Raw genomic sequence first — 18,017 nt, forward strand, 5'->3', positions numbered from 1 at the left:
CATATGAGTGACTAGTGGCCACGCTTATTTAGTGAAAAAGATCTGTACAACTAATGTGGTGAGCATCAACGAGGTCCCTGAAACTTAACTGGGCATGTCCCTAAGAGAGCCACTGTGCAATAGGAGTCATGATCATATAGATAATTAATTGTGGAATTCTTTTTTTTTTTAATTTTATATATTTTTTACATCAGTATTCATTTTTGTACAATGTATGCTTTCTCCTCTCAGGTGTAGTCTCTGCGAAATTCCCACCACCGTTTAACCCGTGCACCATCACCATTGTCCCTTGTGTTCTTCCCACCCCTGCTTTGATCCAACTCCCTCCTTCTCTCCAGCAGAATGTCTCTGATTTATAGTTGCCTGTTAATTTTGATTTTTAATTTATTATCATCACTTTTTTTTTCTTCCTGATCCCTAATTTGGTTCCTCTACATCCCTCCTATACATGAAACCATCCGATATTTTTCTTTTTCTTTCTAGCTTATTTCACTGAGCATAGCCCCTTCTAGATCCATCCACGTTGCTGCTAACAACAGCCATACTATTCCATTGTGTAGATGTACCACATCTTCTTGATGCAGTCATCTAGTTTTGGGCATTCGGGTTGTTTCCATAGCTTACGTATTGTAAATAGTGCTGCAGTAAACATAGGGGTGCAGGTATTCTTTTGAATTAATGTTTTTGAGTCCTTTGGGTAGATACCTAGGAGTGGAATTGCTGGATCATATGGAAGCTCCATTTTTAGTAGTTTGAGGAACCTCCACACAGCTTTCCATAGTTGTTGGGCCAGTTTGCATTCCCACCAGCAGTGTAGGAGAGTTCCTTTTTCTCCAGATCCTCACTAATATTTGTTATTGCTACTTTTCTTAATATGTGCCATTTTCATTGGTGTAAGGTGGTACCTCATTGTGATTTTGATTTGCATTTCCGTGATAACAAGTGATGTTGAACATTTTTTCATATACCTGTTGGCCATATACATTTCCTCTTTGGATAAGTGTTTCTTTAGCTCTTCTGTCCATTTGTTGACTGGTTTGTTTACTTTGTTTTTGTTAATGATAAAGGTCCTCGAAATTATCGGGATAGAAGGAACATACCTAAACATAATAAAGGCTATATACAACAAGTCCATAGCCAATCATTCTCAGTGGTGAAAAGCTGCAAGCCTTTCCCTTATGATCTGGAACAAGACAAGGATGTCCAATCTTACCACTGCTTTTCGCTATAATACTGGAAGTCCTAGCAAGAGCAAGTAGACAAGAGAAAGACATATAATTGTAGAATTCTTAACAAGTTTTGAAATGGACGTGTCACAGTTTCAGCAGAAGCACAAAAATGCAAGATTAATTGTGTTCTGTAGGCATTAGGGAGAGACAAAGAACATGATGACTCTTGGGCTACTTTTTGCAGGATGTGTAGGCACTCATTAGATGAGCAAAGTGAGCTGGTGCAAGAAAAGCGATCCGCCCGTGCAAAGGCATGTCTGAGATGTTGAAGATTAAAATAGAAAGAGACAGGAATTGAGATTGGATAGCTGGTGACAGTACAGCTTTACTTTCAAGGACTGGGAGTTTTTAATTATGGGAGTGCCAGAATCAAATTTGAATTTTAGAATAAGAACTTTTATGATGATAAATTAGAAGATGGAGAACCTAAAAAATAGGAAGCCTTTAGGATGGTGATGAGGAAGCATTTTTTTTGAAGATTTATTCATTTATGCATACAAGAGCTGGGGTACAGGCCAGAGGCATAGGGGGTGAGAGGATTCACCAGAGACAGAGTGAGGAACAGAACAGGTAGACTGACCAAAGTACATTGCTGAGGGGAGCTGTGGGAGAGTCAGGAGAGGTACGCTGCGCCATGTGGGTTTTTCCCTGGCCGGCCGGGGGAATCGAACTTGTGCTGCTGAGGCTGCGGACAGCTTCATAGGTTGCATCTTAACCCCTTGCACCACCAGGGAGGCCCAGATGAGGAAGCATTTTTATACAAGAGCTAATTTAGAAAAAAATGAAGATATTTATGTGTTGTCTTTCATTTTCCCTTAAAATGAAAGTAATTATTATATGGGAGTGGAAAAGGTTTCACTCTTTATTTCATTTACTTCTGTTTTTCATTTTAGCTTTTGCAATGAACAGTGAGTAATTTTTAATTTTTAAAAATTGAAATAGTTTCAAGGAAAGAAAATGTTTATTTTTCCAAACTAATATTACCTTCTCAATGAATTTAAAGAAAGCCTTTGAAAAATGTATACTGGTTTTTTACCTCTAAAGTTACTAACTTACTAATACAGTTGAGAAACATCAACACCAAGGCAGCTTTCTAATCTTTTAGAGTTCCTTACATTTGTGCAGTTGATTCAGTTTGCAAAGGGTATTCAGACATCTTGTTATTGCACCCTACAAGCAACCTACAGAGATAAGTATTACCATCATTTGGTTACATGTGGTGAATCTGAGATTCCCTCACAAAGCAAGTTCCTTATGATTCCATTCAACCCAACTGTTTCTAGAACAGCTTGGAAGAAATTTGAATATAGGCTGCATATTAAATAATACATTGTAAATGGTGCTGCAGAGAACATAAGAGTGCATAAGAGTGTTTTTGTATTCTCCCAGGAGTGAAATTGCTGGGTCATATGGTAGGCCTAATTTTAATATTTTGATAAAACGTCACACTGTTTTCCATAGGGCTGTACTAATCTGCTTTCTACCAACAGTTCCTTTTTCTCCACATCCTCACCAACACTTGTTGTTTCTGGTCTTCTTGATATGGGCCCTATTGTATCTCATTGTGGTTTTTTATTTGCATTTTCTAGATAATAAGTGATGATGAGCATTTTCCCATGCGCTTATTGACCATATGTGTGTCTTCTTTGGATAAGTGCCTGTTTAGTCCTTCTGCCCATAGTTTGATTGTCCCTGTTCCCTTCCGTAGGGAGTAGAAGCATATCCAGCAGAAAGCACCCTAACTCCTCTGCATATCGTTTTCCTCAGTCAGTGGCGTTCACCTCCACATCACTGAGCTGTCACATCCCCAGGGCCACCAAACAGGTGACATGATTTTCACGTAGCCTCCCACTGGGGACCACTATCTCCTGGTGTTTCTCTCTGCCCACCACTTGCTTAATGAAGCATGAATTTTTTAAATATCCTTTCTGGTGCATTTTCTGCTGGTCTCCACTTTCCAAGAGGTGTTCCAGTTTCACCCCAACCCAGTGAATCTACAGGCTTCAGTGATGTGAGTTAACTTTCATATTTATTTGTTTCACTGGAAAAAAAACAAAGTACTTCCTCTGATGCCATCTTTGACCAAATTCAAAAATCACATTTCTGGACAGGTCAATGGTAACAATCTTGATTAGGCCTGATGATTATTTGATTTATTTATATCTCAAGTAACATTCCACTCCTATCTCCAAGGAACTTATCAGTTTGCTGAGTCCTATAGGTTATACTCCTTAAAAAATCTCAGCCATCTGTTCATTTCTGGCAAAGTTTCTTAGAGTGCAGTAGAAATTTAAAAGGATGGACTTTGGCTCTACCATTTAAACTTAGTGGCCTTCAGGTTTTTCTTCTCTAAAGTTGCATAAAACCAATTGAAATAATGCATATGAAAGAACTTAACAGTGCTTGATATACAGTAAAAATCAAATATCATAAACATATCCTCAGAGATTTCTTATTAGAGCTGAAGAATAGGAATCAACAAGGAGATACTGAAGCTCACAGTAGATTAAAATATCAGGGCAATAGCAGTTAACAGCTGCCCTCCTCATCCCCAAAATAGAAAATATCCTGCTATCCCCCCACCAAGGAGACACAACTCAGGGAGAGATAAAATGACATTTTATTCATTTCACTAATTTCTACCACCTCCCAATTTTTGTTTCACCTGGATTTGCTAGCTGTTGACATATTACCAATTTTTTTCTCCCCAACTACATACATATTTTCTATGAAAACATTTTACAGTAATTTCTGGCATGATCCTCATATCATCACTAAATACTTGAACATATATTTCCTAAGAACAAGGGCAGATACTCTCCTGTATAATCTATAATGCTATTATCAACCCCATGAAATTAGATATGATACAAAATTATTTAATATGCAGCTTACTTTTTTATTATATATATATTTTTTTATTTATACAAGCACTGGGTACAGTCAGAGCGTGGGAGGGTGAGAGAATTCACCAGAGCCAGAACGGGGAACAGAACAGGCAGACTGACGAAATACACTGCTGAGGGGAGCAGCGGGTGCGACAGGAGAGGTCTGTGTACCATGTGGGACCCTCGCTGGGGGCCGGGGATCGAACCGGTGCTGCAGAGGCTGCGGGCAGCTTTGCAGCCCAGCACTCAACCTCTCCACCACCAGGGGAGGACTCTATATTATATATTTTTTATAGTCCAGAGGTCTTTTATTATTTTTTCACATCATGCCATGAATTCATTGGGATTGAGTTCCAGCAGCTCAGACTTCCTTCCATTCAATGGTCTTTCTTTTCTGGATGAGGGCTCTTTTAAGAGTTAAAAAATGAACCTTTATTTTCTGGAGCTTGTTGCATTACAATGTTTGTAATGAAACTTTCATCAAGTTAATTGGATTGTTTAATAGTTTTTATTTGGTTATCAGATTTATGCTTTATAGGTTTATGGATTTATTATACCCCACAGTACTAAGTTCTGTTGAATTTCTTTAAGCATATAGGAGAAGCTTAAATTAATTCATTTGATGACAGTGAGGCTTTTAACCTTCAAGAATGTGTAGGTAGCCTCCTATAAACACCTGCCTTCATATTGCTTAGTAGGGAAAAAAGTTTTGTAGAACCTTCATAGATGATTTCATATTTAACTGTGTTCAGGAAAAAAATTCATCAGATATTAATTCTTTCACAGCAGCATTAAGAAACCTGATCTATAAGTATTTTGTTTTCCATTAGCTGGCTTATTTTCTTTGCAATATTCAGACACCTAGAGTGAGCATGTTTGTTTTATTTTTTCTGTTTTATAGCTCATTAATATTTTCTCCTAATGAAAAAGCTTTCTGTAGCACATTTCTGCTCTTCCATCTCTAATGCTCCCTCTTGAAATTCTTCAGTCTTTGCCCTTGGGATCTCGTTCTGTATCATCGTGTGATCGTCTTTCTGTAAAGTACACTTTTAGTTCATGAAAATCCTCCAAAAGGTAACTGTGAAAGTGAAAAATCTCACATCTATTTCCATTTTCTTTTTCTTTTCCTTCTCTAAATCAAATAAAAATAAATAAAAAGAATAAACAGATAAAAAAATGTATTTTTTATAGTCCAGAGGTCTTTTTTTTTCCCCACACCTATCATGGAACTGACTGGCACTTCAGTTAAATATAAGTGTCTTTCTCTTTGACTTCCTTTTTTTCTGATCATTTTCTTTCACACATTTGAGGAAGCTATCTTGACTCTCAGAGTGCTTAACATGCTCCATATGAGCATTAGTTTTCTTGGCAAAAGTCTTGCCCTTCACTTATTCATTTACAACAATGCCAAATGCAAATTGGTAACATAATAGATGTCCAGTTTTGCCTTGGTAACATTTGTGGGGGACTCCTTTTTGACCATTGTCCATTCCCTTGATATCCACAATATCACCTTTCTTGTAGATTCATGTGAATGTGGCCCAGAGAACAACAGAGGGAATCTTACTTTTGTAGGGTTCAACTAGAGGGAGAAGCAAAGGACTCAATCCCCATTTTTTGCTGAAACTGAAAAATAAATATAAAATATAAGCATTAATGTTTTATACAGAAGTTTTTTAAAATTGGGTAAAAGAAACCTAAGTAGAAGTCAGAGGTAAGGTTAGGATAACCAGTTTGGAGAAGTAGGAGTACCATTAACAAATAAAGAATTAGAAAGGGAGAGTTAATTTTGGGACAATGATTATTTTTGAAGTGATATTATATGGGTGAATATGTACTAAAGACCATTGAAAATAAGACTATAATTACTTTCGATATATCATTATATTTTTAACTCTTAGGATGCTTAAAAAATTCCATTTACGATCCTGTTCTTGGGTGTGATAACGTTTGATACCTTGACTTAGTTAATCTCATTATGGTTTAGCTTTGGTTGTGTAACTGAAAAATATGGTGATTACCAGGAGTTGTGGCAGAGGGGCCAGGGGATAGAGAGGGAAGGGGCTAGGGCACTGGCATGGGAGCTTCGATGGAGAGTGGATAAAGCATGTGCACATATGGAGATGTGAAATTGTACTCCTAAAATTATATAAATTTGGCAAATCAATAAAATTTGAGAAGATAAAAGAAATAAACAAAATATAATTTAATGAACCCCTGAAAAATAGTAACTGAAGTCATAAACTTGGAAGCTTTTCATATGCAAGTAAGAAGAAAAACATCAAGTGTTACAATCTATTCAGTGAGTTTTTACTGAAAGTAAAGTTTCAGACATAGTTTTACTATCCTGCTTGGGCAGAAAATGGCTGCACTAGGATCCTCGAAACTATGTGAGACCATGGCCAAAGGATACACCTTCCTAATTCCGTTGTTATGGTTGTTGTCCCTGTCAGGTAGAAAAAACCTGAAATCAGAATAACCTTAAAACTGCTGTTCACAGTGATTTTCTAAAGATGGAGCTTCCATATGACCCAGCAATTCCACTCCTAGGAATTTATCCAAAGGATACAGAATCATTAATTCAAAAGGGCACCTGCATCCCTATGTTTATAGCAGCACTATTTACAATAGCTAAGTTATGGAAACAGCCCAAATGCCCAACTTACTTCTTCACCTGATTCTATTCTGCAGCTTGCACTTCTGGTTCAGGCTCAGACTCAAAAGCCATTTTAAGTAGTTACTACTATGTGCAGGGCACTGTGCCAGATACACATTCTCTCAATTGAATTGTAGTTGTTTTACAGATAAGGAAACAGCTTATCTCACAGAATTGTAGTTGTTTTACAGAATTATAGTTTTTTTACAGATAAGGAAACTAAGAATTGTAGTTGTTTTACAGATAAGGAAACTAAGGCTTGAGATAGGAAATGACACAGCCAGGGTCATACAGCTAGTAGTAGTAGACGTTGAGTTAGAATGCAGACACATCATTCACTGCCAAACCCCATATTCTTTCTGCTCTGTTAGGCTTTGTCCCCAATTTAGACATAGAGACAGCAAAGAAAATCACATCTTTTGCCCTGCTGGACTTGGCCAGGGGTAGATATTTATAAGGAAAACATTCTTATTATTTATTTTTCAAACTGACCTTTCACCTGGAAATGCCTTTTACTTTTGAAGCATTAGGTTTCAGGACCCTTTCTTCATGGTTGCATTTATGGTTTAGGAACTGCCACAGAAACCTTAATGCAAATTGAAATTTATATATGTCTGTAGTGTCAGAAATCCTGGTTCCTAATAAGTATGGATCCCATCAAAACTTCTTAAATAAGAGCTATTTAAAAATAATTATGCGTCAGTGGTGCACAGATGCAAAAACAAAAGGAGAGTAGCTTTGAAGGGCCAGAGATTTAACCTTAGTGGAAAACCTGAAACTATATCTCATGTCATATGTACTAGGGAAACTCTATGCCATGCCATAGACTGTACTGGAAGTTTGTAGATGAAATGTTGTCATTGACTTCTATTATGTGTTACCAGTGATATGCTGGGCCCTGCTTGTACCAATTCATGAGAACTGTATTTGGTGACTTACGTCACATTGGTATCTTAGAATTGGCCGTGATGAGAGCAAAGTATTGACACCACAGATAAGCAAACACCACACTACAAACCAGGGCTCTCCCCAGCACTCCAGAGATGATTATTAAATATGTATCAGTACACTTGCTGTCATAGTATCTGAAATTCTCATTTTAGAGGTTTAAAAAAAAAGTGGTTTGTATATTGGCAATTTGATTTGATTCAAACTAGTACTATAATATGCTTTTAGAACATTGATCTTATGAAAGATAAGCACAATATTGAAAGTCAGTTTATCCTTTGCAGAGTCCTTAGAATAGAAAATAAGTATAGAGTCAAACTCTTTTTTTTTTCCCCCAAAGATTTATTTATTTGTTTATACAAGCACTGGGTACAGTCAGAAGCGCAGGAGGTTAAGTGAATTCACCAGAGCCAGAGCGGGGAGCAGAACAGGCAGACCGATGAAGTATACTGCTGAGGAGAGCAGTGGGCACGGCAGGAGAGGTCTGCGCACCATATGGGACCCTCGCTGGAGGCCGGGGATGGAACTGGCACTGCAGAGGCTGCGGGCAGCTCTGCAGCCCAGTGCTCAACCGCTGCGCCACCGGAGAGGCCATAGAGTCAAACTCTTGATTAAACTAAATACTTAAAAAGAGGTGCTCATATCCAGATATTTATATTGCTTATGGAAAAATGGTAGATCTATAGAATAAATTTTAAACTAGGCAAAAAACTTTCCTTTGACAGTACCTACTGCAGGATTTGGGAAAACCTTTCCTTTGGTTGCTAGGTTTGACAAGTACTTCATTGCTCTGTGTATTGGCAGCTATCTGGAAAAATATAGAGTGAACTATGAATAAAGCATCCTTTATTTATTAGAGACTTGATAAAAATCAATGGAACATTTTAAAAATGTAAACTACTTACCTGCAATATTTTAAGTAAGACCACAGTTTACACAAATATTTTTGAGTGACTGCTTTCAGTTTTACCTGTTTATTCAACATGCTATCTATAAGATCCCAAAGTCATTATAATCAAAGACTTTTTTAATTGAAAGGGCCTTAGAATGAATCTGAGTAATAAGCCTCGGGAAGCAGATCTTGAGTCCCTGGATCCTCATTCAGCGCCGTATACATTGCACAGCACTTTGTAGACATTCTAAATGCCATCACTCAACTCTTTTTCTGAAGGCCATCACTCTGGCCTTTCTGAAAATATCAAAGCAAATCAGAAGTCACTGTCTCATGAGGTAGTTTGTGAAATAGAAGTAAAATTGATGGGGTTTTAAAGTTTCATGTTATGTACTCATAGCAGGAATCTAGAAAACCTAAATTAGGGACCAAAAAGAATAACGATAAGAAAGAAAAAATCAAAATCAACAAACAACTGTAAACTAGAGACACACTATGGGGGGGTGCGGGGAAAGGAGGGATTGGAGTCAAAATAAGGGGGGGTGCAATTGTATGGGGAATATAAAAAGAAAAAGAAAAAAAAAGAAAAAAGTAAAAAAAAAATAAAGTATCATGTGATGTAATATATTTCAACCTTTTAATTTACAACATACAAAATGATTCATTCACTCATGTTATACACTTCTAAACCTCTCTATTTTGCATTCTTTGGAATTCTAAAGTCCAGTGAATCAATCAAGTTTACTTTAACTAAAATAGAATAGGAAGAATGAGATTTTATAAAAATCAAAGATCTTTGTCGACATTTGTTTTGCTTGAAATGAGTGGTTTCAGACTATACCTACAGTCAGATTTCCTCTGAACTGGTAAATGTAATTAAATAAGATTTTTCTTAGTGTAATGTCAAAGGCTTTCAAAGTTTCAAGGTCTTGATTTCTTCTAAATGTATCCCTTCATTGAAATGTTAATTTAATTTCCTTTTTTTTTTTTAAAACAGATAGCAGAGTCCTATTTCCAGGAGGAAGACTGTATCCTTTTTTTAATTACAGGAAGGAATTCATAGAACTCTTAGAGTACTGCCCACTTAAAAAAATTAAGTTGCACTTTCCATAAGTGTAGTGTATCAATCTATTCAAATTCAATCTTCCATGGATAAGGTCCAGTTTTACCAAAATACAACTTAAAAATTCAATGGATCTTCTTTCTTTTGAATTAAATAGTTAATAATTATATAGTAGAGCCTGTCAAGTATTTCACATATAGTAAATCTTGCAACTGTCTTTTTATAGCTATATACCTACAAAGGAAAAAAAATGAATTCTTTACTAGTAATAAACAGGATAAAAATCAAGTGAAACCACATATTAACTATTGTATAGGAAAGTTTTCTTCCTTCAGTTTCTTGGTTTCCCGTTTATTAAGTTTTTCTTTTTGAGGGATGACCCAGTATATACTCTCTAGAAAGAAGTATTACCGGCATCTGTTCTTCCTCATCTGTGTAGTCTCTTTTTCCTTTGGACCTGGTTGACTCTCACCACTTTTCACCATGACTTTCTCTCAGCAGTTTGACAGATAGACAGTTCCTATCTTGAACCTTATTAAGCAAACTCTGGTAACGACTTCAGACAGTGGCAGTTTCCTATTAAATATGTAGAGCTCGAGTTCTGGTGAAAATGAGCTAGCCCTCTTTTTCTAACCAATTAATGAGTATGATGTAGAGCAGAGCAGATCTCCATCAACATCCCCAGAAGCCTATTAGAAATGCAGATCAGAGTTTCTGGTGACCAGACCCATGAATCTGTATTTTAACAAGTTTTTCAGATAATTTTGTAGTTCAATAGAATTTGAGAAACATTAGTGAATTTTTAGTCATGGGGGTTGGGGAGTAAATGGAACTGTCCCTGTTTCTCCCGGGCCTATTTTAAGGCTTTAAGTAAGAGAGAACTCAACTGCTGAGTGACAGTGGCAAGCACAAAAAGCTAAACAATGAATTTTTCTCTTCCTTCTTTCTGGGTCAACATTTAGAACATTGCCCAAAGGAAGGTAGACAGCTGGACAGTTTGTCATGACCCCATACGATGCTAAATGCTAAATGTGTGATGCGGATGAGAAGGCAGACGTTTCTGAGAAAATCTACATAAAAAGGGTATCACATGATAATTATGAAAATCTCTGACATGTTAATTACATTTTTACAAAAGATACATATGATGTTTTGCTCTGTCCTTGTTTATTTATGCAAACATTTGGACTTATGATAGAAAAACAGTGAGAAGTAAGTACAGGATCAAGGGAGTTGAAATAAAAAAATCAAAACAAAACACTTGACAACACTCTTTATTAAGAGAGAGGAAGAAAGGAAACATTTCGATTCCCTGACTCCATGTGGATCCTATTTTCAAGTACATTACATTTTACTGACTGCTAGAAATACATTAGTAAGGAGGCATTCCTTCAGCATTAAAACCTTCTTTTAGTTTCTGTTGTTTGCTTATAAAATGAAATCAAAGTAGCTGCTGCCTAATATGCTACATTAAAATGTATCTGGTTCAAAACCAAGAAACATTACTTACCATATAGAAAATTATTTAGAGTGCTCTTATATTTTGGTAAGCATCAAATTACTCAGCCTATACAGGACATTCTTCAAATAAAGTGGTAAGAGAAAATAGACTGGATTTCTGTTTTCCTTAAATTTTTTATTCAGACGAGAAAGCAATGAAATTCATTCAGCTTGAACGATTGTATCATGAGCAATTACTTGCAAATCTCTCTGCCATTCAAGAACAGTGGGGTAAGTACAGACCAGCAGAATATGAAATTATCAGTAATGTATACAAATTGCTATCTAGAAAGTTAAAATATTTGACCTCATTTTCTAAGTCAGGAAATTGATGTTTCTATGTCAAATTAATTGTTGCAAAGAAAATAGCATTTTCATCATAAATCTATGTCATTATGAGAAAATAGTTCTCTTTGTATTTTGTTCTTCATAGCAATGCCAAGAAAAGAACACTTGCAACTATTCTCGATTCTTCTGACCCCTTTGCATTCTTTACTGGCTAATTTAGTATCTGGATAATATTTACTTACATTGAAAAGTAATTGCTTAGCAATTTCTAACTCTGTGTGATAATTGTGCATGTTGATCTTTATCAATAGAACCAGTTAGCTATTTTTTTCCTTTTAAATGTCTTTTTTAAATAGCCAGTGCCTAACAAATATTTTTAATTTAGAAACAAAATGGAAAACTGTACAGCCACATACAGTTACATCTCTAAGGAATTCAGAGAAAGGATTTAATGGTGAAGATTTTGAGCAGCTTACAAAATTTTGCACAACACATCAAGAGTAAGTGTATCAGTATTTGGTTAGAATGAATTGGAATAGAATATGAAGAAGCATTGTAGCATTGAATATTTAAATCGTACAATCTATTTTGCCAGTGTTTTCAACTGGAGAAACGAAAATGCATATAATAAATAATTAGGTTCTTTTCTCAGCTTTTATTTTGTTTCTTATATTGAATACAGTAAAAGATCAACTTTATATAGCTTCAAATAGTTGTAAATATAACTTCTGATTTTGATCTCTGGTTATAAGATTAGGCAATTCAGACAGACAAACTTGTATATTCAAATTTTTGTATTACAGCTGTTTGTCAATGTTTGTATATGTAGTAAAAACACATTCTTAAGAGTAGCCTGTACCCTGTACCAGGAAGAAACTACAATACATATTTAACCAAAATAATACAGAAGGAAAGCCACATTTACCAGATAATTTTCAATTGCTTAATTGATATCAAAAAGTTACATTTTAAAAACTAAATTGTAATAATAATAAAGCACTTAAAATACATATTTTTGATTATTATTTGAAGACTCAAAATTCTGAAGGTGAAGGAGAGGGATAATAATGATTAAGCTAACTCAGAAGGTCTTGGTGACCTAGACTTGAGTGCCCCATACAGAGGCTGAAAGGTGCCATTCTGTTAATAACTTTTTCTCCTTTTCCCTCAGAGTCACAAAGAGTAAACTTCAAAACTCTATTTGTTTATAGTAAAACAGACCCAAGTAATTGTTGCTTAGCTCATGCAAGAGCTAGAGGATACCTTTTTGATCTGATTATTTTAGAGACCAACCTTTTAGGAATGATTTTAAATTCAGAAGTGATGTTCATTTAACTTTCATGACAGTTGCTTCTTGTGATGGATAATTTGAACCTTTGAAATAGTGTTTTAAGGGATTCCAAAATATAACTTAATTTTTTAGCATGTTAAGTAGGTTAAATTGCAACTTAACAGAGTTTTTAAATTATGAAATCTTTTAAAATAAAGATCATTTTCTTCAGAGTATTCACTGTAGAGACCTTCCTTACCTTTCCCATATAACTAATAACTTTTTTATAGCTAACTTTTATAATTAACTTTTATAGTTAGCTTTTTATAGTTATTTAAAACATTATTTACTGAATATAATATGAGCCTGGCATTTTTATGCTTTAAATTTAATGATTCCTCCAGATTATTACTCTTAATTTTAATATTTAAAAATATTTTTGTTGTCCATACAGTAAAGTACACAAGCCTAATGAAATCTTTACACACACACACACACACACACACACGTATCCATACGTGTAACTATCACTCTGACCAAGATACAGAATAATCCAACCCCTCAGAAAATTCTCTCATGCATATACCAAGTGAGGACCCACCCTAACTGAGGTCACCACTATCTGAGTGCTCTGCCTGTTCCATATTTTCATATAAATGTAATCATAAAGAATGAATCTACCTTATTTTGCCCATAGTGTCTGTTACATGTGCAGTGGTAATATGATACTTTATTTTTGTGTGGGTTCTTTGTGTAGCAATTTATTTGTCCATTCTTTTTAATAGACATTAGGATTTTTTCCAGTTTTTTAAATATTGTGATTAAATGAACATTTTTATGCCTGCCTTTTTATGGGTATATGCATTCTATTGATATTATCTTGGGTAATCTCTAAAATATAATATTTCAAAATTACATTTTTGGCTATGTTTCCATGCATAATGTCAATAAAATTATCTCCCATCATAAATTTTAGACCATAATGATATAAACTGGTATTTTAAAATGTGTGTATGTGATCACTAATACACTGTTAGTATGTGTAATACACTATTAGCAAGAGATTAGCATTTTTTTTTCTTGGTCAGCATCTCAACATTTGTAGCTTCTTTAGAAGTTTTCAGTAGTTATTGGCTATTTACAGAGATTAACACATGATATAAATGCACTTTGAACTATGTGAACCAGTGATAATGTTTCAGCATTGAAAAAGTTCTGTGCTCGTATTAGAATCCAGAGAAGCTGCATTTTTTTTAATGGCCATTTCTGTGACATTTGTTTGGAATCATCTTGCTCTTTTAGATTTTTAACTCTTTTCTTTCTTTTTTTTAATACAGTCCTCTTTTGTCCAAATATAAGGTAAGAGATTGTTTCTTTTAAAATATTCATAGGAAAAATATTAATGTCATATGTCTGTTATGTGGACTATTTAGAAAATAATAACACCTTTCTCAAGTTACTTTCAGCTTTCTAATTTAATCCAACAGTTTTTCCCTGTCCTGCCCCACCCCCCCGCCCTTTTTTTAAAATTTTTTAGATAGCAGCTATAGAAAAGTCCCTGGGAAGAAAATGCTTTATGCAATTAAAAATAACTGAAGTTCCAAAGGAAAAAGGAGCTACAGCCAAAGAACCTGGTAAGTTTTATACTTTAGTTAGAGAGGAATGTAAGAGATGCCTGCCTCTTGTAACTTTGCAAGTGCTACAGCTGAGCTGCTAGGAAGGGAGTTTTTTTCATTTACTTTATATATATATCTTCTAGAAAAGTAGCAAAGCAAGATTTTCTTTATATTACGTAATGTTGTTTAAAAATATCTAGTAGGGGGCCTCCCCTGGTGGCGCAGCAGTTAAGCGCTGGGCTGCGAAGCTGCCCACAGCTTCTGCAATGCCGGTTCAATCCCCGGCCACCAGCGAGAGTCCCACATGGCACGCAGACCTCTCCTGCCGCGCCCGCTGCTCCCCTCAGCAGTGTTTTCAGCCCTTCTGCCTGTTCTGCTCCCCACTCTGGCTCTGGTGAACTCTCTCACCCTCTCGCGCTTCTGACTGTACCCAGTGCCTGTATAAATAAATAAATAAATAAATAAATCTTTTTTAAAAATAAGAATAATAAATAAATAAATAGATAGATAGATAGATAGATAAATAAATAAATAAATAAATAAATAAATAAATAAATAAATAAATAAATAAAAATATCTAGTAGGGCCTTCCCTGGTGGCCCAGCAGTAGAGTACTGGGCTGCGAAGCTGCCCACAGCCTCTGCAGCGCCAGTTTGATCCCTGGCCACCAGGCGAGGGTCCCACATGGCACACAGACCTCTCCTGCTGCACCCGCTGCTTCCCTCAGCAGTGTATTTCATCAGTCTGCCTGTTCTGTTCCCTGCTATGGCTCTGGTGAATTCTCTCACCCTCCCTCGCTTCTGACTGTACCCGGTGCTTGTATAAACAAACAAACAAATAAATAAATAAATCTTGGAAAAAAAATAAAAATATCTAGTAGTAGAAATTATAAAATCTGAATTCCTACAAAAATAAAATTATTTCTATGTTTTCAGTGGGTGGTCAGATGTATTTAACAAAATATGATGAGTTTGTACAAAGGTGTTCTGAAATAGAAAGGATATATTCAGACATCCTTTTCTTTTTAAAAACCAACAATTATTGTATGGACTTTACCAGAAATTTGTTTTGTAAATCTAAATATTTAAAATATCTATATTTTCATAATTTATCTATAGCAGTTTATTTTATTCTCTTTAAATTTATTAACATGGTATACTTAAATTTGCATGTATGAAAGGTTAAAGATTTTTAGAAACTTTTCTTAAAATAGTAATTCGTATTAATTATAAAAACTTGAGAAAATAAATATAAATAAGTATGTTTGAGAGTGTCTCTTCTTTCTAATATGTGATTTTAGTACTAGTTTGCATTCCCCGCTTTATGTTCCTGGTCCTGAGAACCCTAATCAGTAAAGAGACAGCAGCAGGTGTTTTGACTGAGTTGCCTAAAGAGGTAAAGTGGTAATGACACCCTTAATTTATTTTGCTTTTTTTCTCTTTACAAATTCCCTTTTAGTCCCCCACGTCTTTATCCCTTTTCCCTTTGAGGCAAATTAGTTATATTGCCTAAAGTCAATTATACTATACGCTGCCCTATCTCTTCTTTTCCAATCATTTTTATATTAGAAATATGTGACATGAGCTTCATAAAAATCTTACCAGATAAAGTCACAAAATAGCCACCTACTTTGGGCATGGATGTGTCTCAGTCTTGCACATCAGAAAGAGTGCGATGATGGTCTGGTTGTTGAATTTGGCTTGGTGTTACTTTGATCGTGGCCTCTACTGTGGGATATGTGGCGCAGATAGGAAACAGACACCATGTTTCTGTTACTTGCTTTTATTCGTAACTAGAACCTAGACCTTCAAGTGAAAGAGGCATGCCTCTGTTACAAGGTGTGCTGATCATAAGAGACTTCCACAGCACAAATATCTCACTAATAACCATCTTTTTTTTTTTAACTTTTTTTAAGATTTATTTGTTTATGCATACAAGAACTGGGGTACGGGCCAGAGGTGTGGGGGGAAGGTGAGAGGATTCAGCAGAGACTGAGTAGGGAAAAGAACAGGCAGATTGACTGAAATACACTGCTGAAGGGAGCAGCAGGCGAATAAGGAGAGGTCTGCTGTGCCATGTAGGTAGCTCCCTGGCTGGGGATTGAACTCGTGCTGCAGTGACTGCGGATAGCTTCATAAGTTGTGTCTGCACCATCAAGGAGGCCCTAATAACCATCTTATGGAGAAGTGGAGATCTAAATTCTGGTTAAAGAAAATCTTGCCAACTTAGATAAAAGAGTATCTTTTAAAGAAAAATGTCAAAGTTTCCAGAATTAATTGGTCTCAATAGATTGGTTTTCTTTTGACTAAATCCACAGAAATATAAGAATAGAAGAAGAAAAGAAATATGAAATTATTTGTGTATAATGCATTGTTCTTGTTTTGCCTCATATTTCTGATTTCTAATAATGTCTGGCTTGTACTACAACCTAAACATTACCTTATTTTTCTTTACTCCTAAGCTACATATATAATGTGTAACTTGCTATTTTTTTCTTGGAATCCGTCATCTCTCACTAAGTGGACAATTTCAGTTTTGAAACATACAGTTTTTCTCATACATAATTCATAATGAGTATAATGAGTAAATCTTTACTCAAACTTTACAAATATCCTTTACATTTAGCCTGAGATAAGCATGATAAAGTTTGACCTGAAGTTAGTATCTGAATTAAGTATCTGAAAATAAAGCTGAGAATGAACTTAATTAAAGCATTCCAATGAAGTTTGACAGTGAATAGTTAGCCAAACAAATATTAATTACTCTGGTCTGTATGATCGTCAAAGCCTAAAAGTGGCTATTATTTAATAATGATTTTTTAAAAGCCTGCAATGACAAATTTGTGAATGTACGTTCAGATGCAGAATTGTAGTTTAACCTTTCTACATCTGTTGTTTTATAGACTACTATTAAAAAAAAACTTTCTAATACTTACTGTACAGCATGTACTTGAAAACATGTAACAGCATGGTATAGTTTATTAAATTTATGAATTCAATACCTGGAAGAAAATACAAAATGCTGAGTCTTCCTTTTCAAATATTAAGTCTGAATGCTTCATTGGTCCTTTGGTCCTTGAAAAGCCCATGCAGTGCACTCATATTAGATTGTAGATTTAGCATTGAAACAGAAGTCTGTACATCTGCTGGGGAAGGAGAGGGCTATGGGAACACCAGAGCACTGCATTATAGAAACTACACATTGAACCAAAAATGCTTTCTGAAAATATACTGTACATTATGTGACAAACATTCAGAATAAGAATCAACACAGGTCAAAGTAGTTTTCTAGGAAACCAGTATCTTTTTTTTTCTTTTTTTTTTTTTTGTAATCATATACCCCAGATTTATTTTTTTTAATTAATAAATTTTATTTTTATATTCCCCATACAATTGCAATCCCCCCATTCTGACCCCAGTATCTTACTTCTTTTAAATCACGTATATTGAAGATGCTTTTTGTTAAGGGAAAAAATGCAGCCAATCCACCCTCCACTTTCTTGTGTGCTTAAATATCTTGGAAATAAGTAATTATTATGTTAATTTGCTAGCAGTTTGTCTGCTTGGTAGGTTGTTGCAAGCTAGGGATACAGAACTATTTCGGTTCTATTTTTCATTTACTACTAGCTAAGCTCTGTATAATTAACTCATGTCTATCCATCTACATT

The 18,017-nt window shown here is 35.2% G+C and overlaps 1 protein-coding gene across 3 annotated transcripts in view; it reads left to right on the top strand.

The window, feature by feature from the left end:
• Positions 1-18,017, top strand: part of CNST (consortin, connexin sorting protein) — a 94,150-nt gene that overhangs the window by 48,363 nt on the left and 27,770 nt on the right. For all 3 annotated transcript variants that reach the window (XM_054694962.1, XM_037510325.2, XM_054694963.1), the window contains 5 exons: positions 9,611-9,641; positions 11,321-11,407; positions 11,850-11,964; positions 14,072-14,093; positions 14,272-14,368. In XM_054694962.1, the coding sequence (XP_054550937.1) occupies positions 9,611-9,641; positions 11,321-11,407; positions 11,850-11,964; positions 14,072-14,093; positions 14,272-14,368 (352 nt within the window). The remainder of the gene's footprint in view (positions 1-9,610; positions 9,642-11,320; positions 11,408-11,849; positions 11,965-14,071; positions 14,094-14,271; positions 14,369-18,017) is intronic.

This window comes from Talpa occidentalis, unplaced genomic scaffold (assembly GCF_014898055.3).
Source record: "Talpa occidentalis isolate TD23 unplaced genomic scaffold, MPIMG_talOcc4v2.1 talOcc4.14, whole genome shotgun sequence".
In the NCBI taxonomy this organism is placed as follows: domain Eukaryota; kingdom Metazoa; phylum Chordata; class Mammalia; order Eulipotyphla; family Talpidae; genus Talpa; species Talpa occidentalis.